The sequence below is a fragment of the Dendropsophus ebraccatus genome, chromosome 7 (assembly GCF_027789765.1).
Source record: "Dendropsophus ebraccatus isolate aDenEbr1 chromosome 7, aDenEbr1.pat, whole genome shotgun sequence".
NCBI lineage: Eukaryota > Metazoa > Chordata > Amphibia > Anura > Hylidae > Dendropsophus > Dendropsophus ebraccatus.
Window position 1 is genome coordinate 81,832,741 of NC_091460.1, and position 26,164 is coordinate 81,858,904.

General features: G+C 38.7%; 1 protein-coding gene across 2 annotated transcripts in view; it reads left to right on the top strand.

Moving 5' to 3' along the window:
* Positions 1 to 26,164, top strand: part of SPOCK3 (SPARC (osteonectin), cwcv and kazal like domains proteoglycan 3) — a 246,012-nt gene that overhangs the window by 101,766 nt on the left and 118,082 nt on the right. For both annotated transcript variants that reach the window (XM_069976606.1, XM_069976607.1), the window contains exon 3: positions 1,490 to 1,535. In XM_069976606.1, the coding sequence (XP_069832707.1) occupies positions 1,490 to 1,535 (46 nt within the window). The remainder of the gene's footprint in view (positions 1 to 1,489; positions 1,536 to 26,164) is intronic.

Consider the following 26,164-nt stretch of genomic DNA (forward strand, 5'->3'; position numbering starts at 1 on the left):
AGAAGGCAGTGCAACAGTCTCTGCACAGTTCACCCAGCAGATAGGCGCAGCACTGAATAAGCCCTTTGACTGCCTATTAGGGAAGCAGTCAGGGCAGTCTTACACTATTGGGTCACATTGTCTGCAGAATATAAGACGTAGGCACATTTTAGATAGCTTACGTAGTGCTGCCTTCTATGGAATCCCTGACGAAGTGTATACACATAGTATACACTCCGGCTGGGATCTCTAGCGGCGCCCCAAGAAACTGACATGTCTGTTTTCTGCAGCTGCTATTCAATGAATAGCGGCCACAGAAAACCCTGTCAGTTCATACAATGGAGCATGCGGCTCTGGCCATGCGCTCCATTGTGTGCAGCTGGAAATTCAGTTGCGTCAGCACTCTGAGCAAATTACAGAGGCTGTAAAAGCAAAAATAAGCAACATTATTAATAAAGACCAATGGAGAAAGGTTTTTTTTTTTGCACCATCACACGTACAAAGCAAGAAATAAAATACTTTTGAAAGGTGCCCTTTGCCTTTAAAACTGGCATGTAAAATTCAGGATGTCAGCCTTCAAGACTTTGTTCTATGGCACTTACCCTCACTTATAAACATTCTATAGGGTCTACTAAAGTTTATTGGCCACAATAGGTCAAGAAGGATGTTTTCCTCCGTATAGTACAGTCCTTAAATCCTAGTTGTACTTTCAGTATAGTAATCTATAAAATGTGGCTCAATTGTATTAAAATTACCTGTATCAAAGATTTTCTGATGTTTAAATTACAGTTAAATGTTTTAAAGCTTTAACAATTGAAAGGGAAACTCTTACATTATATTAGCCAGGTTTTCTGAATTAACATATCATATGGCTTGTCATATTAATCCTAAATAGATCAGGTTACCAGAATGGGCAGTTAAGTGAAGTATATAAAAGGCAAGCATTTGAGGATATGCTTTGTTCTAACATGTCTTTGTGTGATATAAGCAATCATTTCTATACTCTGCGGGTGTGAAAGCAACTGTGGCTCGAATTATTAAAGCGGCTCCGGTGAAATTATATACCTTGCTTGCTTAATCACAGCCTCCTGCCGCTTGTTGGCTATATTCTTGAATGTTTTCATGTACTATTCCATTGTTGGAAATTCTCCTCTATGAAGCAAGGCATAATCGATGATATCTTATTTAAGCGTATTATTATGTGTTATTTTCTTTCTATCACCAACATATTGAAATACAGATTGAAACAGTTTGAAATTCTATGTGACTAATAGCATATTAACCAAATCAAGAAAAAAGAACTCTAAAGGGCATTTACAATGCTTTATTCTCACTATTATTTACTTCTTTATTTATTTTACTTGCTGGCCCACTCAGGAAGTGGAGGTTTGTATACTTTTGTTTTATATTTCACCTCTCGTTTTACTGCATGCTGTAATATACTGTATGTCGCATATGTTTTGTTTCCATAAATATATCTTTAATTAAGTCTGTGTTGTCTATTCTCTAGGATGATTACTTCCGTACTTGGAGTCCTGGCAGACCCTTTGATCAAGGTATGTTTTATTATATGTTGATTACTTTAAATGCTCTAAATAACCCTTAAAAAATTAGTATCACATTTCTTAATTGATGCTATATTGATTATGAATGATAATTTTCTGTTTAAAGGGGTTATGCTTAAAAAAAAAAAGAAAGAAAAATTACCTGCACTTGTGTTGATGATTGAGATTCATGCTCCCTGAACATTTTTTTCTGAAAGTGTTGGGTACATAAGGGCCGTTTTTGCTATCTTTTTTAGATTGGAAATATGGTCCAATTTCATATTTCTGCCCAGTGCATTTACCATAATGCAGAATGCAGTCCTGTTCCCAACTTCTTTCTTACTGTTCCTTACCCCCCATCTTTGTCATGACTACGCTAGTTCAGAGCAGTATAAACACAGTGGCCCAGATTTACAGTATCAGTATCAGTCTGTCTGAGAGAAAATGTGTCTGATTTTAGTCCCGGGCAGATAAAAATCACACAGCTCACAGCTCAGCTTTAATTTGTGATAGGTTGCTACTGCAACTGTCCCAGACAGAGTGATAAACCTGGTCCAAACTGTTTACCTTGTTTCCAGAGCCCACATCATGATCTACAGTAACCACTTAATTTCCCTGTTACGGTATGTCACCCACTATGGAATCCCGGCGGATCACCCGCCACGGATTCCGCAGCTCACCCCGCTCGTGGACTCTGGCGGACGTGCCATCACCGCTGGTCCCATAGGCTTCATTCTATGGTTTGCCAGATTCCGCTTTCCACCTGCAGCGGGTGATCTGCAGGGATTCCCTAGTGTGCACATACCTTCAGTCTGTCAGGGAAGAGAAGGAATCCATGTTCCTACCAAGGCTGGAGTTGTTGATGTTGGTTTAAGAGGCTGGCTTCAGTCAAGAGACCACATCAAGCTATGCCACCTGAGCACAGAAGCGTGATGATATGTTGTTTCAGAAAAGAGAAGGGAACTGTGGAATCAGAAATCACAGATGCACCACCTCGTATGGGCGTGCAGTAACCACGGTCCAAATACGTGTAAATTATATTTAATTTCCCAGAATCACGTATAAAATCTAACTTTTATTAGATATGCATTAAAAGTAAAAAATGTATTAAAACAAGTGTTCTACACATATGAAATAGGCACTTCACAACAGATCTAGGGTGTTGACCCTCTGATAGACTGGTATACTTAGGGATAGATTAGCCCAGATGTATAAAGATAAACCCAGACTTCAGAAACAAAATTGCGATAAACAGGTATCTCTGTCTCAATCCAAGTCTCTACGCGTTTCACCCAGATATGTCCCTTGGATCATCAGGAGACCTTCACAAAACACAGTGGTTACTGTTAAGAGATTATATAGAATTGTTGTGTTTAAATAAATAGAAAAATCAGATGAATATAGAAAAGGGTAGGAGACAAGTGGGGATATATATAGTGTGTGTACTCTGTGTGTGCGTCGGGTGTTCACCCTGGCCCGGCCTCCGATAAGCACTTTGAGCGACAGGTCAGGATAACTTCAAGACACAGACAAACCACACACAGTCAGGAGTACACTTTTATGGCTGCAGTAATACACGTCAGAAACTGTATGTATGACCAATAGGGATAGCAATGTCCCTCAGAGACAGTCCTTTGGGGTTCAGGTTAGATACCATTATCCTATAATGTCACAAGCCACATGCAAGTACTAGAGGAACATCCAATCCTGGAAGATGAAAAAAGTCTCATACAGCAGGTACAATCACAGAAACTGGCAAGTGCATGAATCATATATACTGACAGTGTTTGCCAAGACAGCCATCATGATAAAAAGTCACAGTGCAAGTATGGTGCACTCATCCCCACAGGGATTACTTACTACCCCCAGCATGCCCAGGATGGTGATTCTGGTGCCGGACTGCTAGGATGAAGAGGAAGTACAAATATCCATTGGGAGAGACCAAGTGAAGACAGGGGGGATAACAGGGTAGCTGGAATAGATATATGTTACAGAGGAACCACCTGCTATATACAGATAGAACATGTCTCCCCTGTGCCTGAGTGTCTGGGGGGGATAGCATGGTAACTGAAATAGATATATGCTACAGAGAAGCCGCCTGCTGTATACAGATAAAGCATGTCTCCACTGTGCCTCAGATGAGGGATGTGGGGATGAGTGCACCATACTTGCACTGTGACTTTTTATCATGATGGCTGTCTTGGCAAACACTGTCAGTATATATGATTCATGCACTTGCCAGTTTCTGTGATTGTACCTGCTGTATGAGACTTTTTTCATCTTCCAGGATTGGATGTTCCTCTAGTACTTGCATGTGGCTTGTGACATTATAGGATAGTGGTATCTAACCTGAACCCCAAAGGACTGTCTCTGAGGGTCATTGCTATCCCTATTGGTCATACATACAGTTTCTGATGTGTAATACTGCAGCCATTAAAGTGTACTCCTGACTGTGTGTGGTTTGTCTGTGTCTTGGGGTTATCCTGACCTGTCACTCCAAGTGCTTATCGGAGGCTGGGCCAGGGTGAACACCCGACGCACACACAGAGTACACACACTGATTTTTCTATTTATTTAAACACAAGTATTCTAAATAATCTCTAAACAGCAACCACTGTGTTTTGTGAAGGTCTCCTGATGATCCCAGGGACATATCTGGGTGAAACGCGTAGAGACTTGGATTGAGACAGAGATACTTGTTTATCGCAATTTTTTTCTGAAGTCTGGTTTTATCTGTAGACATCTGGGCTAATCTATCCCTAAGTATACCAGTCTATCAGAGGGTCAACACCCTAGATCTGTTGTGAAGTGCCTATTTCATATGTGTAGAACACTTGTTTTAATACATTTTTTACTTTTAATGCATATCTAATAAAAGTTAGATTTTATACGTGATTCTGGGAAATTAAACTGTCGAATCAGCAGCAATGTGGCCTGAAAGTTTATAAGTACAAACGTATACGTGTGGGAAGTGGCTTGAAAAAAAAAAAAAAAAAGGGTATATCTCAGCTAATTAGAGTATATTACAAAGATGCTTAACATTTTACATGGGATTGTTTTAAAAATCTCCTAATTTTACCTCTTTGAGAAGGACTGGTTTGCCCTAGATTTATATATATCCTTTGTTATCCGTTCTCCCCTAAGTCTATTCACAGTAGAACAGGTAGAAGGACTTTACAAGGGGTAGTTCAGCAAAAAAAAAAAAAAAATATATATATATTTATATATATATATATATATATATATATATATATATATATATATAGACATAGATAGATAGATAGTTGTTTTCAAATAAACTGGTGCCACACAGTGCCAGAGATTTGTAAGTTACTTCTATTAAAAATATTATACATTCCAGTATTTATAAACTGTTGTATGTCCTGCAGAAAGTGGTGTTTTCTTTCCAGTCTGCAGAGCAGGAGAGGTTTTCTATGGGGATTTCAACTGCTCTCAACAGTTCCTGTCATTAATAGAGGTGGCATCAGAGAGCATTGTGTCTCCTGCAACAAAATTTTAATTGTTGGCAGAAGATGCACCTAAGAGAGTGAGAGATCTGTTTGGCTAAGAAGTTTTGATCAGGCTCCATAGAGTTCCATTATAAGTCTGACTCTTTTTTATAACTCTGCAGTGCGTCTTCTCCCTGCTCGTTCTCCCATTCAAAACTTTTGACATGTCTCTATGACATAAAAAAGAAAAAGGAAAAAAAATGTCTGCACTTTTTTGTATGTCTCTATGACATGTCAAAATGTTGTAATGATAGTGACAGTTTAAAAGGGTTCTCTAAATGTATAGAAAGGTTCTGATATTTTGAATCACTGTGCCATTATCCAGTCTCCTGCTTATTGATCTGCTTCCTACTACAAGATAGACTTGTTGCCCCACTGACAACCTTCTTAGCCAATCACTGGGTGTGACAGTGTCCCACCTCACTCAGTGACTGGCTGAACAGATTGTTGTCATTGTTAGTGACCTCACCACAGAAGTTGCAGAGAACCCAATAAGATATAATTTTTGTTTCTTTTTTTTTTATTAACTCCTTTAACAGCTCAGCTGAATTCCTAGAATATTAGTACAGTTTGCTTGTCTTGCATTAAGGGTGCCTTCACACGTAGCGGATTTTCCGCAGCAGATCCGCAGCGGATTTGACTAAATGAATGAACACAGCATCAAATCCGCATCATTAAATCCGCTGCGGATCCGCAGCAGATTTGACAGTGCGGATTTAATGCTGTGTTCATTCATTTAGTCAAATCCGCTGCGGATCTGCTGCGGAAAATCCGCTACGTGTGAAGGCACCCTAAAGGGGTACTCTGGACAAAAAATATCAATCAATCAATTGGTGTGAGAAAGTTATATAAATTGGTAATTTACCTCTATTAAAACATTAGAAGCCTTCCAGTACCTATCTGCTACTGTATGTCCTGCAGGAAGTAAATCTTTCTTTTCAGTCTGACATAGTTCTCTCAGCTGTCCCCTCACAGGAACTGTCCAGGGCAGTAAAAGTTTGCTATGGGGATTTGCTAATGCTCTGGACTGTTCCTGTCGTGGACAGAGGTGACAGCAGAGAGTACTGTGTCTGACTGCATAGCAAATTTAATTTCCTGCAGGGTATACAGCAGCTGATGAGTACTGGAAAGATTGATAGAAGTAATTTGCAAATCTGTATAACTTTCAGACACCAGTTTATTCAGCAAAGTAGCCGCTATTTGCTGTCATTTTCTGACCCTTACTTGGAATTCTCTCACAGCTTCATGAGGCAGTGATCTGGAATGTTTTTTAATTAAATATTATGCTTTAAAGAGGATGTACCACCAGGTACATCCTCTCTAATCTGAACCGACGGATCGAATGGCGCCATCACGGGGAAGCCGGTGCCGCGGTCTGTTTTTTCTTGTTCTATGCATCGGAACCGGCAGGTGCTTAAGCACTGGAGGCGGGCTGGGCCGCCACCAGTGGGAGGGTATTCCCTACCCTGTATGACACGGCTCCATTCATTCTAATGTGCCGCGTCATACAGGGGAGGGAACTCCCTTTCACTGGGGGCGGGCCGGCCTACCTCCAGTGCTTGAGCACCGTCCGGTCCCAGTGCATAGAACGGCGCTGTGCACGGGAACGTGGCCGCGGTCCGAAAAATGGTCCGCGGCATCGGCTTCCCCGTGACGACGCTGTTTGATGCGTCGGTTCAGATTAAAGAGGATGTACCTGGTGGTACATCATCTTTAAGAAAGAGTTAATATGGTTGAATTTGTACACAGTTCTATACATTATTTAGCCCCATTCATCAATATTATGGCAATAACCGCTTAAGTAAAGAAAAATGATAGTCCAGCATTAATTTAAGACATGGAGGTCAGTCAATCTGGAGAATTGCAAAGACTTTTAAATTATCCTCAAGTGCAGTCATGAAATCTATCAAACATTAAGATAACATTTTCTCTCAAAAAGACTGCCCCAGGAAAATAATACCAAGAGTTATCTCTGCTGCAGATGGTATGTTCATTAGTAACTCACCTCACAAACCAAAAAAATTAACAGCACCTCAGGATAGAGCCCACTTAAACGATACATGGAGATCAACTGCCAGAAAAATCATCTGTTCAGAGGAATTTATGGTGGAATTGGTGCAAAAGAAGCCACTACTGAAGAAGAAGACGGAGATAATTGCTTGGGCTAAGGAACAAGAGGATAATAAATCTTATGCATGTCTATGGGAGATGCAGAAAAGTTAGCGGAAGGCTACTTCATGTTTGCTCTCTACAGTAAAGGGGGTGCATTGGTGTTGACACTATTGGCAATTTATTCAAAAACCAAGGCACAAATAACCAACGTGGCTACTACAGCATTCTCCAGCTACATGTCATTCCATCTGGTATGCGCTAACTGGAACTATCATTTGTTATTCACCAAGACAATTACCCGAAAACACCTCAAGCATATGTACAAAGGAGAGTTATGGAGTCCTGTATCAGATGACATGGCCTTTTGAATTACAGATGTTGGACTGCCGGGCAAAGGAAATGCAGTCAACAAGCACACCTTTTAAGACTGTTGAAAAACACTTCCAGTGACTACCTCATAAAGTTGGTTAAGAGAATGCCAAGAATGTGTCAGCTATCAAAACAAAAAAGGACTCCATTATATCAAATTTCGAGAGTTGCTGACTATCACTGAGTAACCACTTCTATAAAGATACAAAGGTGCTCACCATTCTGTTTAGTATGAGGCTACATACACATGTTCCAACTGACTTACAGTATCTGCATCAATCTCGTAATCATTATTCATTATGATGCTGGGAGCTACAAAACTGTTTAGGTTTTCACGCTATTGTACTTACAAAGTGTCAGTACAAGGGATGGTCCGAACCTGCCGAGGTTCGGGTTTGTATGAACCCGAGCTCTCAGCATCAGATTCACTCCGTGCAGTGGGTGGATACAGCGGGAGGACCGTCTGGAAAACTGGGATACAGCCTATGGCTATGGCTGTATCCCAGTTTTCCAGGCGGTCCTCCCGCTGTATCCACACTCTCTACGGAGCGGGCAGACAGCGGGAATCATTGCAGAGGTTTAGGTTTGTATGAACCCGAACTCTCGGCATCAGATTCCCGCTGTCTGCCTGCTCTGTGCAATGGGTGGATACAGCGGGAGGACCGCCTGGAAAACTGAGATACAACCTATGGCTATGGCTGTATCCCAGTTTTTCAGGCGGTCCTCCCGCTGTATCCACCCTCTCCACGGAGCGGGCAGACAGCGGGAATCATTGCCGAGAGTTCGGGTTCGTACGAACCCGAACCTCGGCAGGTTTGGACCACCCTAGTCAGTACATGTAAGTGACTACATAAATACTTCAAAGTTTGTACTGTATGAGATAAAATGTCTACACTCACATTTCAGCATCATATACTGTAGTTGAAAATACTGAATGTTTACTGTACCAAATTGCATTCAATTTAAGGCTTGGCTCCAAATCCAATGTTTAAAGTCTTTTAAGCCACTAATTTCTGTTAATTATCAACCCGGAAGTGGGGTCTACAGACCTTCTCCCTTTAGTTATGATATCCTCTAAACTGTGAGAAGTATATCTGATCATTCATCTATAGTACTTAGTATCCAGACTTAGCCTGCACTGTAATTTAGACTGGCACCTCCACCCCAGTTGGCTCAATACTTCACAAAGATTACTGGGATTGGAATGCCTCCATTCATGACTCTTTTATCCAATGGGAGGCCTATAAAGATGTCATCAGGGGGACCCTTACGCTTGGAGTGGATTCTTTTAGAAATGGCGTTGTGAATCTGACCTTAAAATAGCCTTGGCCGATGCTGAAACAAAGTTTATAGCAGAGCCTTCTAACAGTGACATGCACTTAGTCCACATAGCTTTTTTGCAAATGCTCTGGGTTACTCATAAATTGGGAAAGTCAGTACTATTTTCTCTTTCTCAGGCAGCTGCATCGCCACTATTATACCCAGTTCCTGTTTCTTTTGCTAACTCATTTAAATACTTGGAGGTACTTTTATCCGCAGGGGTTGATTTGTATGGGAAATTGAATCTAGATCCCTTAATATTCTTGACAGAATCTAAATTAAATACCTAGTGTTCAATCCCTTGTCATAAATGTGCCAAATTAACATTGTTAATATGGTACACCTCACAAAATTTTTTAAATCTCCCATACAACTGTCCTACTCCTCTACCCCTAGCTCTTTTCTGGGAAATTGACAGTATCATATCTATTACTATTGGTCCTCTCAGCTAGTATATGTCCACTGGTGGCTAGACAATGACTATAGCAATGTAGCCTCCTCTCTATATGGCACCTTATTGGGTTCATATGAAGGCTTGGCTAATGTCTTGTTTAGGTATAGAGGTATAAGGGGTGCCCAGCTACTTTCAATACAAACAGTCACAATAGCTTTGAAACAAATACATAGTAGACTCATCTGCCCCACCCTCCGTCACCCTGCATCCCTTTGTGGATGAATCCACACCTCGTACTCAGTCACAAACTATTGGGCCCCTAAATGTCTTAAATACCTTAAACAATTATCTTCAGACTCCCTCAATCTTATCTCTTTCAGGCCTTTAAATCCCAGTTGGACTCCCCTGCAACAAGTCCCTTCCAGCAGAAGCAAATGATAGAGAAATAATGACGGCATATAATTGACCAATAAAATACTTCCTATTTTTATGATGTTAATAAATATTCCAAAAATAACCTCAGAAAGCAGAATCTGAAACTATTTATAGGAAAACACAGTCTTTAAAAAATGGCAAACCACTATGACTGTTCAGCTTCTGTACTCTATATTCTATAAATGTCTGTAAAGTTACATTTGTCAAATGCTGCTGAGTATTTTAATTTATTTAGTGGAACTTATAAACCGACCATTGGGTAACTATAGGATACGTAGTAAGTGGTAAAAGAAATAATGAGGGTAATAAAATTAATTTTATATATTACATTATAAATATGGCATTTTTAGGAAATAGACAACTAATATTGTTTAAGATATTTGTCATGGTGAAATAGATAGAAAAACAGGCTGGGACCCCTGGAGCAAGAAACATCTGAGTCATTGCATGGCTTTGCTGTTCTATCTATCTCCAGAACCGTGCATGAAGGATTCATCAAGCTTTCAGGCAGCAAAACGGAGTATGATCCTAAACTTCACATATATTGGAAGCTTTGATGAATGCTCAAATACGTCTGTACTAAATCACCCAAAACATTTAAAATAGAATTAAAAGTGATGCATGATAAGTTTAGATGAACACAAAAATTCTTGAAATTTCTTGGTGAATGACATAAAAAGATGCAGTTTATGAGGCTTATTTTTATATATTATAATACATTCCATATAAAACTTATGTAATTTGCTTACATTTAATTGGAACCAAAACCAACCTAAATCTTTCTCTTCCTTGGTGTGGTAGTCTTTGTTTTTACCTTGCCTTATAATAAGTATTCTGATCTAGGCTATGTTCACACAACGTCAAAAATAAAGAAAAAGCAGCCGATTTCCATATTTAAAAAAAGGTCCGTTTTTGCCGCTATTTAACTGACTGCAATGGCAATGCATCGAAGTCACTGAGAAAACGGACATCCAAGTCACACAGTGTACTGAATAATGGACGTTTTTGCCGAGGACGTCAAAATAATAAACATGATCATTATTTTCGGATGTCTTTTGCAAACAGCGGACGTTTTTTGTTAGTTGTTCACACGCTGTTTTTCTTTTGTTTTGTTTTTCGGTGTTCTTTCTCCGTTTTTACTATTAAATTCAATGGACTTTTTCAATTAAGCCACACCCAAAGGCCAATTAGTAACTAATGCTGCGTTTACACAGAGAGATTTATCTGACAGATTTTTGAAGCCAAAGCCAGGAACAGACTATAAACAGGGTGCAGGTCATAAAGGAAAGACTGAGATTCCCTGTCTTTTCAAGTCCATTCCTGACTTTGGCTTCCAAAATCTGTCAGATAAATCTGCCTGTGTAAACGCACCATAAGGGTCCATTTACACAGAAAGATTATCTGACATATTATCTGCCAAAGATTTGAAGCCAAAGCCAGGAATGGATTTGAAAATAGGAGAAATCTCAGGCTTTCCTTTATGACATGATCTCTGTTTATAGTCTGTTCCTTGCTTTGGCTTCAAATCTTTGGCAGACAATCTGTCAGATAATCTTTCTGTGTAAAAGGGCCCTTAAACTAGAATAATGTACAAACACCAGTCATTGCACTAAGGGAAGGCCAGACAGCTAAATAACGTCCGTTATTTTAGCTTGAAAATAACAGACGTCATTTTAAATGGAGCTGAAAAAACGTTGTGTGAACATAGCCTTTCCACTTTGTGGAAAAATTTGGAAACTAATAAATATTTCCCACTGTGTGCAGTTTTTTATTCCATGGAAAATTCTGATTCTGGGAAAAATTATTATTATTATTATTATTATTATTATTATTATTATTATTATCTTCATCATTATTATTTGGATTGTTCTACATAAGTAATGTAACTATAGGTGTCTCTGCTTTAACTGTTGCCACTAGGCGCCAAAGCTGAAGGGCCCACTGACCCCTCTGCCACATCACAGTCTTTCAGTCAGGGGACTTAGCACACAAGCTTCTGATGATGACCAGTGTCTAGCGGTTGTGTGCAGCAGTGCAGACTTTGTTCTAAAGCTAAGCAATGTTAGGGTGTTGTTTGCAAGCTTGTCTTGATACTGCCTAGTATGGAGTGCTTTCCTGAAATTATAAATAGCCAGAAGCATATAGCTGACTTAATTGCATGGTAAACAGCACAAGCGCAAAAAAAATCCCAAAGTGCAAAATTGCGCATTTTGGTCGCTTCAAAACCAGAAAAATTGTAATAAACAGTGATCAAAAAGTCGCATATGCGCAATCAAGGTACCGATAGAAAGAACACATCATGGTGCAAAAAATGTCACCTCACACAGCCCCATAGACCAAAGGATAAAAGCGTTATAAGCATGGGAATAGAGCGATTTACATATGTTATAATTGTAATGACTTGAGGAACATAGAAAACAAACCAGTTTTACCCCAGGGCGAATGGCGTAAAAAAAAACTCCAAATAAAAGAAATGTTTTGGGTTTTTTTACAATTTCACCACACATTGAATTTTTTCCTGTTTTTTCAGTGTACTTAATGAAAAAAAAATCAGCCTGTCATTGCAAAGTACAATTAGTGGTGCAAAAAATAAGGGCTCATGTGGTGTTCTAGGTGAAAAAATGCAAGTGCTATGGCCTTTTAAGCTCAAGTGGGAGAAAACGAAAACGCAAAAATTTAAATTGGCCCAGTCCTCAAAGGGTTAAGACGCTCAGTGGGTCACTGCATAGGGATTAGATTTTGTTAGGTTGGGTCACTTTATTGGAAGTTTTTACTACGACTACTTCGCTTTGTTTATATTGCTAGACTTAAAATGTAAGTGGACAAAAAGAAGGTAGGAAGACTGTTCTATTTACAGTACATTTCCCATTGAAGCTATACATTTTTGATGTCCACACTCATTTTCTGCAGAAGGTGATAAGTACTATGATTATAATTCTAAAATGGTAGATGACAATGAACCTAAATTTACCCTCTTCATTCTCCTTTTGTGAAAAGATGGAAAACACCTCCCTTTTGGATTAAGTTTTTTTTTTTTTTTTGTCTGTTTTAGACTTGAAATGGCTTCAGTGGGCCACTTTCTTCCAGTAAGAATTGTATAATATTAATCTATGGTTGGAGCAGAAGTGTTGTAATGCTTGAATATTGAAAAGTATGACACAGCGCTCCTTTGTATAGCAAACATTCATTTTTTTGTTTTTCAGGTAGAGTTAATAGGCAATTGTGAGGATACATTTTATTGAAAAAATCTTATTAGAATATATGTCAGTAAGTACTACTTACTGTTATCGCTGTGGTAGCTGAATAGCTTCTACACTGGCTTGACAGAAAATGAAGAAATAAAAAGCATTATATGAAAATAGAAATCCACAGCTGTCCTTTCCAATTGTGCTCAAAACTCTGGCTCATGACAACAAAGAATAGAGCAAATTATTTATTAAATTTCTTTATTCTTTAGAAGGTTCATGCAGGCATAACAGAGGCACATCTTATCCTGTTCTGCACAGTGATATTTTCTTAATACATGATCTTACAAATGTAAGGGTATTTGTTAAACTGGATAAACATGCATATGAGTAAGTTGTTATTATGTTTATATGTTGTGCTTGTGTTCATTATAGCATACACTACATGGATATACTCATACATACAGTAAAATAAAAGCAAATTATGGCCATATTTTCAACATGATAATGTACTCTACAGAAGTCTAGAGAAGACCCGTAACTGAGTACCAATGCAAAAAAAAAAAAATTAACATGCTAAGGGGCCAATGCAAAACATAGTTTTAACCCCTAGACGACCCAGGACGTAGAGTTACGTCATGGAAGTCTGTCACCAGACGACTCTGGACGTAACTCTACGTCCTGGGTGTTTCTCCGGCTATGAAGCGCGCTCCGGAGCGGAGCGCGCTTCACAGCAGGTGGGGTCCGGCTGCAATCAGCAGCCGGGACCTCACCGGTAATGACACGCTGCAGCGATTGCGCTGCCGTGTGTCATTAACCCCTTAAACGCCGCGCGGCCCCAGCGTTTAAGTGTAAGTGACAGGGGGAGTACCCTGTCACTTACTGATCGGGACCCCCGCAGTGTGACTGCGGGGGTCCCGATCATTAAAACGGACCGCCGGAGGTCTCTCACCTTCCTTCTTCCGTGCGGTCCGATTGGCGATCTGCTGCACTGAGCCTGCACAGGCAGGCTCAATGAGCAGATCGACGATAACACTGATCAATGCTATGCCTATGGCATAGCAATGGTCAGAGTAGAAATCAAAGTACTGTATGTAAAAGTCCCCCAAAGGGACTTCAAATGTGTAAAAAAAAAAAAAAAAAAAAGGTAAAAACACCAATACACTACACCAAAACCCCTCCCCCAATAAAAGTTGAAATCACCCCCCTTTTCTATTATATAAATAAAACATAAAAATAAATAAATAAATAAACATATAATATACCGTAGCACGCATAATTGTTATACTATTAAAGTATAACAAGCGTCATTGCGAACGGTGAACAGCGTAGACGAAAAGAGGGAAAAAAGTGCGCGGATTAACCATTTTATGTTACATTATATATTAAAAAAAAATAATAAAAAGTGATCAAAACGTCCGATCTTCACAAATTAATAAAAACTAGAGATCATGGCGGAAAAAATTACGCCCCATACAGCCCCATAGGTGAAAAAATAAAACCGTTATAAGCGTCACAATAGGGCCATTATATTATTAACTAATTGCCAAAAAAAAAGATTTAATAAAAAAATATATATATAACTTTAGAGAATCTGTGTAACCTGCATATGGTTGTGTTCGGGCTGACCTATAGAGTAATAGTATCATGTCACTTTTACCGTATAGTGCATTACATAGACACTTTTTTACGATTTCACCTATTTATATCTTCATAAATAATATATTTGGAATTCCATCATACATGTTATGGTAAAATGAAAGACGCCATTACAAAGTACAACTATTCCTGTAACAAACAAGCCATTACATGGCCTGTAGATAGAAAACTGAAAGTGCTGGAGCTCTTAGAAGGGGAGGAGGGAAAAACGAAAGTGCAATGATCAAAATTTGCGCGGTCCACTGGGTCATTTTGGGCCTGGTCCTCAAAGGGTTAATTTCACCTATTCACACACTTTTTTTTTTTTTTTTTTACTTAAAATCATGGCTGTATTTTGGTATTATTTTAACCAGGAGTGGGTTGAAAACACAGAAAGGCCACTTCCACACAACTGTAATGGTAGGAATCAAAGGGGCCACTGGTTTTCAATAGGGATGAGTGAACCGAATAGATACGAACCAGATTCGCTACGAACTTTGCAAAAAGTTTGTTACGAATCTGGTAAAAATAACAACGGCGACACAAAATTGTACTTTTGTCACAGAATAGACCAGGATACAAGGGATTATTACTCCTATAATGCCTTGTATCCTGGTTTTCTGTGAATATCAAGATGTTTGCCGTCACCCCTGTTAGGGTGAGACCTTAACTTAGTCTCCTCAGATATACCTGGGTGCTGCCTAATCAATAATGTAATGTGACAACTCTCTGTAAGTATCAACCAAGACACATGAAAGCAATTTCAGTGTTCAAGCTTATCGAATTTATTAAGGGAAAATCTCAGTTCATATCTTTACAATTCTGGTTCAAAAAAATAGGAGAACCCCCTTTTAGCCGCAACAAAAAAAAGTTTAAAAGAAAAAAAGAAAAAAAAAAGTCCCATCACTGCACAGTTTTAAAGAAAAATGTTGTTAACTCATTGGGATTCTTGGTGTCCAAAACCGTCCACCGTTCTTGGTTAGCAGAGACAAAGTAGTGGACATATTTTCCCAGGCCTTGATTAATCCTTTATACTTGCCTATTGGTCTCAGGGTGTTAGGCAGAAGAAAGGTCTGACAGAGAGCACGCCAAAACCTGGAAACAAATTGAGGTCCTTTATTGAAAATGATAGCTCATGCAGCTGAAAGATGTGTTTGAAAAAAAAAAGGCTGGCAAGACAAGGAGCGGAGGGCAAACTGGGAAAATGCACAAAATGGGACATCTTGGAAAACCGCTCTGTAACCACCCAGATGACAATGTTCCCTGCTGAAAGAGGAAGATCAGGGACAAAGTTCATGGCAATATTTGCCAAAGAGGGATCTGGAATTGTCAGAAGATGAAGCAGACCAGCTGGACCCTATTTCAGAACTCTCCTTCTGAGCATTGGGTGGAGTGACACTGCAGAATTCAGGTTTCCACAGGAACCAGGCACTCAGGGGGGATGATATGATGAGAAGCGTTTTCTTGCCCCAGAACATCAGATGACACAGGTGTAGAGGAGATCCCGAAAAAATGTCACTGACGAACTCCTGGAAGACTGCTGAGGCATTGCACAACCTGAAGGGCATGAGTAGGTATTCAAAGTGCCTATCTCTGGTGTTAAAGGTGGTCTTCCATTCATTGCCTAAATGGATTAGGATTACATTGTACGCAAGGTGGGTTGAACTTGCTGCTGCAGGCTACCTCTGGCTTGGGCTTGCTAGCAGCGGTCTAGGTAAAAGTTGTGTGAATATCCTCTGCTGCATGTGTGGTGATTTCATAATTTATGCCTGGGGTTGTAGCAAAATTAGGAGCAGTTCTCTGATTGTTGTTTTTACTCAAAACCAGGAGCGAAAAATATAAACTCATGTTAAAAATCAAACAATCAAGGCCCTACTTGTACCAATATAATAGGACTGCATTGATATTGTTTGTAGTCCAAAATACTTCACATTATGGCTATGTTCCAACATAGTATTTCAGTCGTTAGTACGATGGTTGTTGGTACATTATTCTAGTTCAAGTTAATGATGGGCTTTTTGGGCTGGAAAATTTATTAAAGGCCTATTGAATTTAATTGAAAAGATGGTGAAAGGACGGTGAAAAAAAATCTTTGTAAACAACGTTAAAAACATTCGCTGTTCTATGCATTCTGTGACCTAACAGCTGTTGTTTCCAGAGGCTTTAACGGATATCATTGAAGCAACAGCTGTTATTTTGAGTTTCAAATGATGGCTTTTATTTAAATTTAAAAAATGTATAAACATGACCTTTAGGTGAATTCAGCCTTGGACAACTACCATACTTAAATGAATGCAGATAAAAGTGTATCATCTAATCAAAAGCTATGTTCACACAATGTCTGCCATCTTTTTGGACAACCATAATATGGAGATAAAAATATTTCCATATTATGCAAATTACTTTGTAATTTGCATAGTACAGAGATATTTTTGTGTCCAAATAATGATTGTCCAAAAAGACGGCTGTGGAACAATAGAAAAAGATATTGTGTGAACATAGCCTGAAAAAGTCTTTTCATCAGTTTAAAAAAGTTTGCTTTGGCTATGTTCACACACCATTAAAATTATGTTTTTTTTTGTCTAACAGATTACATCTGTTTTTCACACATAGTATTTCTTTTTTCAAACAAAACCAGGAGTGGAAAGATTTGTACAACTGTTGCTTTTTTAACCCACTCCTGGCTTTTCCCCGACATACTCTCTTCTATATGCTTGATGGGCAGACAGGCAGCATGGCAATGTGGGGAAGAGGCATTAACTTCTCCTGCGCCTGATTTATCATGATTTTTGCCTGCTAGTAGTCATGAATCATGTCTAAAATCTACACCTGTTGCTGAGTGGCTCTTCTAGTTAACCTGGTGGGATGCATGGGGGAAGGGCTTTATATAAGACCGGCATACAGGTACGCCTGTCTTGATAAATTCTCCCCAATGTCAGCACAATTTTACAGGCCCACCATTCAGATGCTTAGCTTTTACAGTTGGTACTTCCCAGAGACATGAAAAATTGGTCTTTGTCCTTGCAATATTGAGGGAAATTTTATATTTTTAATGATGTACTGTATGTAAAAAATTCTTATAGTTTGATCTACTGTCAGTGGTAGTAGCTTTTCCTTTTTCGTGGGAAACTGTCACCAAGATAGCTGTCTGACTCTTCATTTGTATTTCTGGAGCTGTACCATCATTTAGCCATTTTTGTCACTAATTACTTATTGAAACCATCACCGCACCATCAAAATGACACTGGCGCCCACTAAAATAAAAAAAATTGTCAGTACGTGTTATAATACTATAACACACATAAGTCATAGCTGTTAATGTATCAAAATGAGTTTATTAATAGTAGTAATAATTCAAGCCAATTACATCAACCAGCCAGTAAATACAACAGCATCCAAGCAAGAGAATATATGAATACATTTATTTTTTTTAACACATTTTTCCCTGAAGAGGCTTCTCTTCACTTTTTTTTTTATTTATTTTTTTATAGTTTATGCATGGCATGTTCACTAAGCATTACCTTCACCCTGAGGCCATCTTTCTCATTGAACATCTAATTGTAATCATCCTGTGCATTCAGGATGTTATGTTCAGCATGCTACTTTCATATAGTTATTTGGTTTCTTTCTCACACAAAATATTTTAAGGCTACAAACCCACTCGCCAGATCTGCAGTGAGTCCCCTCGCTGTGTATTTGCAGCGAGACTCACTGCAGATCCCGGCCCTATACTTTTAATGGCAGAAAAACATGCAGCAGGGAGTTTGTCCGCAGCCCGCCCTGTTAACCCCCCGGCCGCCGGAGCTGATACTTTACCTGATCCCGGATCTGGCTTGCTTTGGTGGTTCCCGGTGTCTTCAGCAAGCCGGAGCGGGGACCAGGTGAAGTATATGCTCCAGCCAGCTGATAGGCGACTACCTCCACATGCCTCCAAAATAAACAGTCGCAAAAATATCAAAACTTTTTTAGTCAGTTGACATCCATTTTTTTTAACAGCCGTCATTTTTTGGCCAGGAACTGATGGCCATCCACAAAAACGACCATCAAACGGTGTGTGATCGTGGCCTCTGGTTGCATTGCAGTTTCCGATATTGGGCTATGTTCACACATAGTATTTCCATCAGTCTTTTGGTTAGTTTTTTTATAACCAAAATCAGGAGTGGGATGAAAACAAAAGAACTGCAAGTCTTTCCATTAAAATTTTGCCCTTTCAGTTTCACTCCTGATTTTGGGTGAAAAATACTAACCAAAAGATTGAGAGAAATACTGTGTGAACATAGCCTTGCAGTAAAAAATTCTTCCATTATTTTTGATTGGAAACTGACGTGATGCAGTTACAAACTGAAAATCAACTCTAGTCGGCAATCACTTTACACATTGGTGATCCCCAAACAGCATTACCGCTTAAGGATGTTGCCAGTGCCAATAGAATTCCCAAACAGCTTGAGCCTAGAGGGGCAAGTTACATTTATAACTTTCACATGGTTTATTTCCTAAAATGGGACTTTATCACATGTTTTTTTTTTTTGTTTTTTGTCTCTGCATGGTTTTAGTTTATGTGAGTGAAAAAACATCTTCAGGCTGGGTTTACACATTGTAAAATGAAAACTAAAAAACTGCTGGAGAATAAATATGAAAAGAGTCCATTTCAAGAAATCTTAAAACATGTCTAAGGAAAAGAGGCTATTTATATATTTAAAAAGAAAAAAAAACAGCTATGATTCTAATGAATTTGCAATTTTTTTTCTTCATATTTATCAATCAGCTTGAAACACAAATGTGTCTGATTTTTGTCACTGACAGAAATAGATTACAACTCAGCTTTTGTTTCCCAAAATGATTTGTGATATGTCTGAGACAAAAATCTGACACATTTTTTGTTTCACACAGATTTTCCATTTTTATAATCTTTTATAGAACATATTAAAATAAAAATTATATTTGTTTTACAATACTTTTCCTTTAAATAGGATTAAATAGGCACTGTCACAAGGAAAAAAAAATTGTCAGAGAGACTAAGGGCCCTATTACACGGGACGATTATCGTGCAAAAAATCGTTATAACGTTCTAATTTAAACTATAATTGTTCTCTGTAATTGCAGGCAACGATCGAAAAATCGTTTGTATGTCGTTGATCATTGATTTAGATCTGAACCTAAAATTATCGTTAATCATTCACTGATCGTTCAGAGTAATTGCAGAGTAATTGTTCATTGTTTTACTGGGATCAGAAGGTATAAATGATCATAGTAACGATCGCAATAAGGATCATAGTAACTATTGTAACGATTATCGCTCTATGTAATATGGTGAACAATTTAAGGTTAATGATAAACAATCTCGTTTGCCATCGTTTATCATTAGTCGTTAATCGTTACAAATTGCTCCATGTAATACGACCCTTAGGATGCCTTCACACACTACAATGCCCATGCATTTCAATGTGTTCACATACTCGCATCGGGATTGTCATCCCGCTGCAAGCATGTTAAATTTAGCTCCGTTAACCCCAGCGGTCCCGGAGCTGCAGATACTTGCCCATGCATTTCAATGGGCTGACATACTCGCAGCAGGATTGTCATCCGACTGCGAGTATGTTAAATTTAGCCCCGTTAACCCCCGCGGCCCCGGAGCATACATCACCTGCTCCAGGCTCCTGCTTGCTCCAGGGCTTCCCGGCTGTCAGCCAGTCAGTGCGCTGTGGTGGGGCAGCAAACTGATTGGCTGATCACCGGGAGATGCCAGGAGGCCTCGAAGCAAGCAGGAGCCTGGAGCAGGTGATGTATGCTCAGGGGCCACGGGGGTTAACAACGCTAAATTTAACATACTCGCAGCAAGATGACAATGTCAGCTCATTGAAATGCATGGCCAAGTATCCACAGTGGATTTCACTGTAAATTTGCAGCGAGAAATCCGCTGCGGATACACTGTGTGTGAAGGCACCCATAATAAAAGTTTTGATCAGTCAGGGTCTGAGTATTCAGACCATGACCGTTCAGGGGTACAAGCCTGGAGAAGCCACACTTAGTGCATTCAATGCCGTCCCTGTGTCATGTGTCTTAGGCCACGTTCACACAGTGTATGTTGCTGTTAAACAACGGCTATTGTTGCAGCTTGCAGCAACGGATATTTTTCAATAACAGCAATAAATTACATTGTAATGTATGGAACACCCTGGTGTATTTACTACGGCGGGTGTTCTCTGTGGCCGCAAAGAAAATAGACATGTTTATTTTGTGTGGCCGCTATTAAATAAACAGCGAATGCACAGAATATACTGTGCGCACACAATGTAAAGTTTGGATCTGGGCTGTACTTTACATTGTGTGCTATGGCTAATTGGAGTGTGGGCACACCCGAATGTGGCCACTGTTTTGCCATGTGTGAACATGGCCTAAGACAGACTTTTTTTGCAAGTCTGTGGAGCTCGGTCTAGGTGACAGATACAAAGCACTGCTGTCTCCTCACTTGCTCTAGTGATCAGTCAAGGTCTGAACACTCAAATAATTTAGCATTTGTTTATTTTCATACACTTGTTAATTTCTTTTTTCCTTGATTGGTATGGGTAAATTTTTAATGTAACCAAGTTTCAGGTTATGTTCACCCAATGTCATTTTGCAGTTTTTATTTTTAGATGGCTATAATTCTTATGGTGGAAGGCAGTCATCTTTTGATAATTAAGGTCACAAATAATGATCCTGACCAATTTTTGTGGCTGTAATTATCAAAAGATGGCATCATGGTATCATTTGGTATCATCATGGTATCATTTTGATACCAAGAAGACAGCCGCAAAACGATGTGTACACATAGCCTGAGACTTGTACCAAAATACAACTATTATTTTAATTAAAAGTACAATGAAAAAACAGAAGATATTTTTTTTTTTGTAAAAGCAAATGATAAATTATTTTTTTTTTTAAAAAAATCACTTTCGATAATTATTCTGTACTGTGTGTGTACTACTGGCCACTTTTCTATTCCCTTCAGTAGAGAACATTGTTAGATTAACCCCTTTAAGACAGAGCCTATTGATGCACAGATGTCCGGGTCAGATTAAACAATGTTCCTTCCCGCCCTCTAAGAGCCATAGCGCCTTTATTTTTCCACCTACAGGACTGGTTGGGGTGTAATTTTTTTGCGCCATGATCTCTAGTTTTAATTAATATAATGGTGTAACAGAAAAATTTTGACTGCTTTTTATTATTATTATTTTTTTTCTGATATATAGAAAATCAGCAATCTGTTTTTTTTTACGTTTATGCCATTCTTTGTGCGGGAGCAATAATGTTATATAATAGATCAGACAATTCTCACACTACGATATGTAATATTTTTATTTATTTATTTTTTTAAATATATTTGTAGTTTTATAATGGGCACGGGGGTATTTTAAACCTTTAAAGGGATGGGGGTTTATAAGGGTTTTTTCAATACTTTTAAAAAATTTTTTATTACACTTTTTTTTTTACATTTTTATTTTACAGTAAAAAATACAATCATTAGATTGCATGTACTGATCTATGCTATGCCATAGCATAGCATAGATCAGTGTTATCAGCGATCTATGCATAGAGGCTGCCTGAGAGTAGACTCTATGCATGGATGGCCGATCCAACTGGATGAAGGTAAGTGAATTACAGTACCCCTGCCCGTCAGTACAAGCGATCGGCTGTGGGGGTCCCGATCACTTAGTGACAAGAAGCTTGTTCCGTCACTGAGTACCTTAAACACCGCGTTGCCTGAAGTCAGGAACGTATATGTACATTCCCACTGAACTGGGTATGTGCAGTAGGAACGTATATATACAGATTACTAACGTGAAGGAGTTTAAATAACAGGCGTACTTTGGTATTATTTTACTGTGTGTGTAGCTTGAAGGTCATTATTGTTACATGACTCCTGGGATATAGCCTGGTCAAGGCTATATTCCCACAATGTCTTTTTTTAGGCAAGATAACGGCAACTGTTTGATAATGATGGCTGTAATTAATGATCATGTGTATTATTAATGGCCGAGATTACAAAACAATTTTTTATTTTCCACATTTTGTTGTTATTTTGCATAAAAAGACATCAGGGGAACATAGCTCAAGTAAGATACATGTGTGTACTTTTTTGTGTTATATTATTAGATGTAAAGCTGTCATATTTATAGAAGTAAATAAAAACCTGTTAGTTGTAATGTTACTGTATGGTGTAAATAAATCGTTTACTATTCCCATAAATACATCATTACATAAATTAATTATAGAGATATGAAGAACATATTTATGACACCAGTTTTCTTGATGGCTGAAAGTGTATTTCCTAATGATGAGATCTGGGTGACTTCAATCATATCTGATATTTAATTAGTGTTTCTAAAGCTGCATAACCTTCCATCAATGATATGAGAAATAATGGCCTGCAGCACATTACAATCTAAGGTTAGATGACCTGCATAAGCTACATCTTATATCTATCTATATTTCAGTTCTTTTAGGAATATACTCTCTTCTCAAGTTAAATCCTGTTTACAGCCTCGTAAGAAGTTTTAACCCTGTAGTGACCAACAGACAACCAAAGCTTTGGCTTTGCCTGTCTATGCATGATGGGAATTGGGGTTGTGAAAAAGCTGGAGGCCATGGTTTGACATTCATTGTGTACACTGTTCCACACCCTTCTTATGGCAAATATGCCTCATTAAATAGTATGTGATCAAAGTGTATTCCTACTTTATGTGAAAATGTATGGTGCCCAGAGCTGCTACTTGACTCATAAGTTTAGGTTGTTATGATTGCAAGTGAACTTCAGGTATCTTAAGTATGCCATTTTAGCTGCCTTTGTATTTTATGAACAGTTAGTCATGCTTTAGAATACATAAATATACAGTATGAAAATATTAAACACAATTGCCCAGTGCAAAGTGGTAAAAACTAGAGCTACTCAGGGACTTGTAGTCACCTCCAAGTCACAATAGTTCCAATATTCCAATAGTCCAAGTTCCAATATTTATCTGTTTTTCTCTAAAACCACAATTTTACAGGTGAATAGATGCTCAGTGGATTCCTAATCTTATGTCTTTGCTTTGCTATATCACAGTTCAGCACAGTTTTGGAATGCTTCTACTGTGTTCGCCCAAGTTCCCTCACCCCTTAAAAACATACTAAGGCTATGTTCACACAAAGTCTTTTCAGCTCCGTTTAAAATTACGTCTGTCATTTTGATTCTAAAATAATGGACGTCATTTAGCTGTCTGGCCTCCCCTTAGTGCAATGTCCACTGCTGGTACATTCATTAGTAAAAACGGAGAAAGAACGTCGACAAAAGAAAAACTGTGTGTGAACAACTAATAGAAAAAATCTGCCGTTTGCAAAAGACGTCCGAAAATAATTGTCATGATCATTATTTTGACGTCAACGGTGATAACGTGCATTATTCAATACATTGTTTAATCATGGCAAAACAAACGTTATTTTAAATTGCAAAAGTGGCTGCCTTTTCTTTATTTTTGATGTGTGAACATAGCCTAAGAAAGAGACAATTATTAGGAAACCCTACTGACAAGGATTGATGAAAGTCCATGCTCTATGCAGCCTGGCTGAATATAGAGTCAAGAAATAGCCTTTTAGACTCTATTTTAAAGACTTTAAACTTTAAAATAGGTGGTTTTAGCATTCTCTCATGCTTCTATTTCCAACTAATCTTGTTATGTTTGGTACAGTGCATTTGCATGGATTTTATACTTTGTACAGAGAAGTATCAGACTATGTGAGATTAAAACAGCAACATGAACAATTTGCACAGCCCAAGATACAGCTGGATAGTCAAGATAGCAGGAAGATATTAATATCCAATCATGGATTAGGCTGCTATATAGATTGTGAGATTCATTAGTATGGAAAATAAGAGTGATTTTAGGGTTTGTCATGGTATTTTCTTTTAACTAAGACATCTAAGCAAAAATTACAAATTAGTAAATCAACAGATATTAGTAAATCAACAGAGATTAACCCTTTCCCGCACAAGGACGTAACTGTACGTCCTCGCGCGGGTGCGGGCGTTCAGAGCGGAACTGCTGCCGTCCCGGGTGCCTCATGTAGCCCGGGGCCGTGGCTATTAGCGGGCACGGTCCGATCGCCGTGCCCGCTAATAAGGTAATCAGATGCAGCTGTCAAAGGTGATAGCTGCATCCGATTACCAGATGCAGCACTTCCCTGGTGTCTAGTGGAGGAGATCGCTCCTTCGGGACGTTGTCCCGGAGGAGCGATCTCTGTTACTGCTGCTGGCCGGGGACCGTTCCAAGATGGCGCCGTCCCCAGCTCGGCACTCATTTGTTTTCGGCTGCAGCAGTCGAAAGCAAACGAGTGCCTATCTCATCGATCTATGCTGTATAACTATATACAGCATGGATCAATGAGTGATCAGTGCACTTATACTAGAAGACCCCCAGGGGGGCTTCTAGTATAAGTGTAAAAGTTAAAAAAAAAGTGATGGTATTAATAAAAAGCCCCCTCCCCTAATAAAAGTTTGAATCACCCCCCTTTTCCCATGTTATAAATAAAAATAAATAAATAAATAAACAAACATGTTTGGTATCGCCGCGTACGTAATCGCCTAAACTATTAATTAATCACATTCGTCATCTCGCACGGTAAACGGCGTAAACGCAAAAAATTCGCAAAGTGCAAAATTGCGCATTTTTGGTCGCATCAAATCCAGAAAAATTGTAATAAAAGCGATCAAAAAGTCGCATATGCACAATCAAGGTACCGATAGAAAGATCACATCATGGAGCAAAAAAATGATACCTCACACAGCCCCATAGACCAAAGGATAAAAGCGTTATAAGCCTGGGAATGAAGTGATTTTAATAAACATATATTCGGTAACATTGGTTTGAATTTTTTACAGGCCATCAGATAATATAAAAGTTATACATGTTACATATTGTTGTAATTGTAACGACTTGAGGAACATATATAACATGTCAGTTTTTCCATAGGACACTCGGCGTAAAAATGACCCCCCCCCCCAAAGAAAAAGAATAGTTTTTTTCAATTTCACTGCGCATATAATTTTTTTCTGGTTTCGCAGCATATTTTATGCAAAAGTTCAGCCTTTCATTGCAAAGTACAATTAGTGATGCAAAAAATAAGGGCTCATGCGGGTCTGTAGGTGTAAAAATGCAAGTGCCATGGCTTTTTAAGCACAAGGAGGAAAAAATGAAAACGCAAAAACGAAAATTAGCCTGGTCCTGAAGGGGTTAAGGAAGCCTAAATGTGCTGTGTGTTGAACTAAAATGTATTTGCCTTATTTGTAGTCATTCTTGACACTTGAAAGGAATGATAAGCTATAAAATATGCATGGTTTGTAGCTGTTGCATGAGTTTTCATTGAGGACCCACACACAACACTTGACTATACTTTGTTATTATCATTGTACAAAGAGATTAAGAAATTAAAAAGACTTCTGGATTATTGAGTAAATGTTACAAATATTAATGAACCATATGAAAAAAACATTTTTTGAACAGTTGATCCTATTATAGATATGGGCACCTCAAAATCCTTGTTATCTTGAGCTGTGGGCCCCAGTGGTCAGACCTCCTGTGATCTCTTAGTTATGCTCTATCTTGTGAATACTGTGGACAGGGCATGACTATATGTAGATATTAAATATGTTATGAGCTGCTG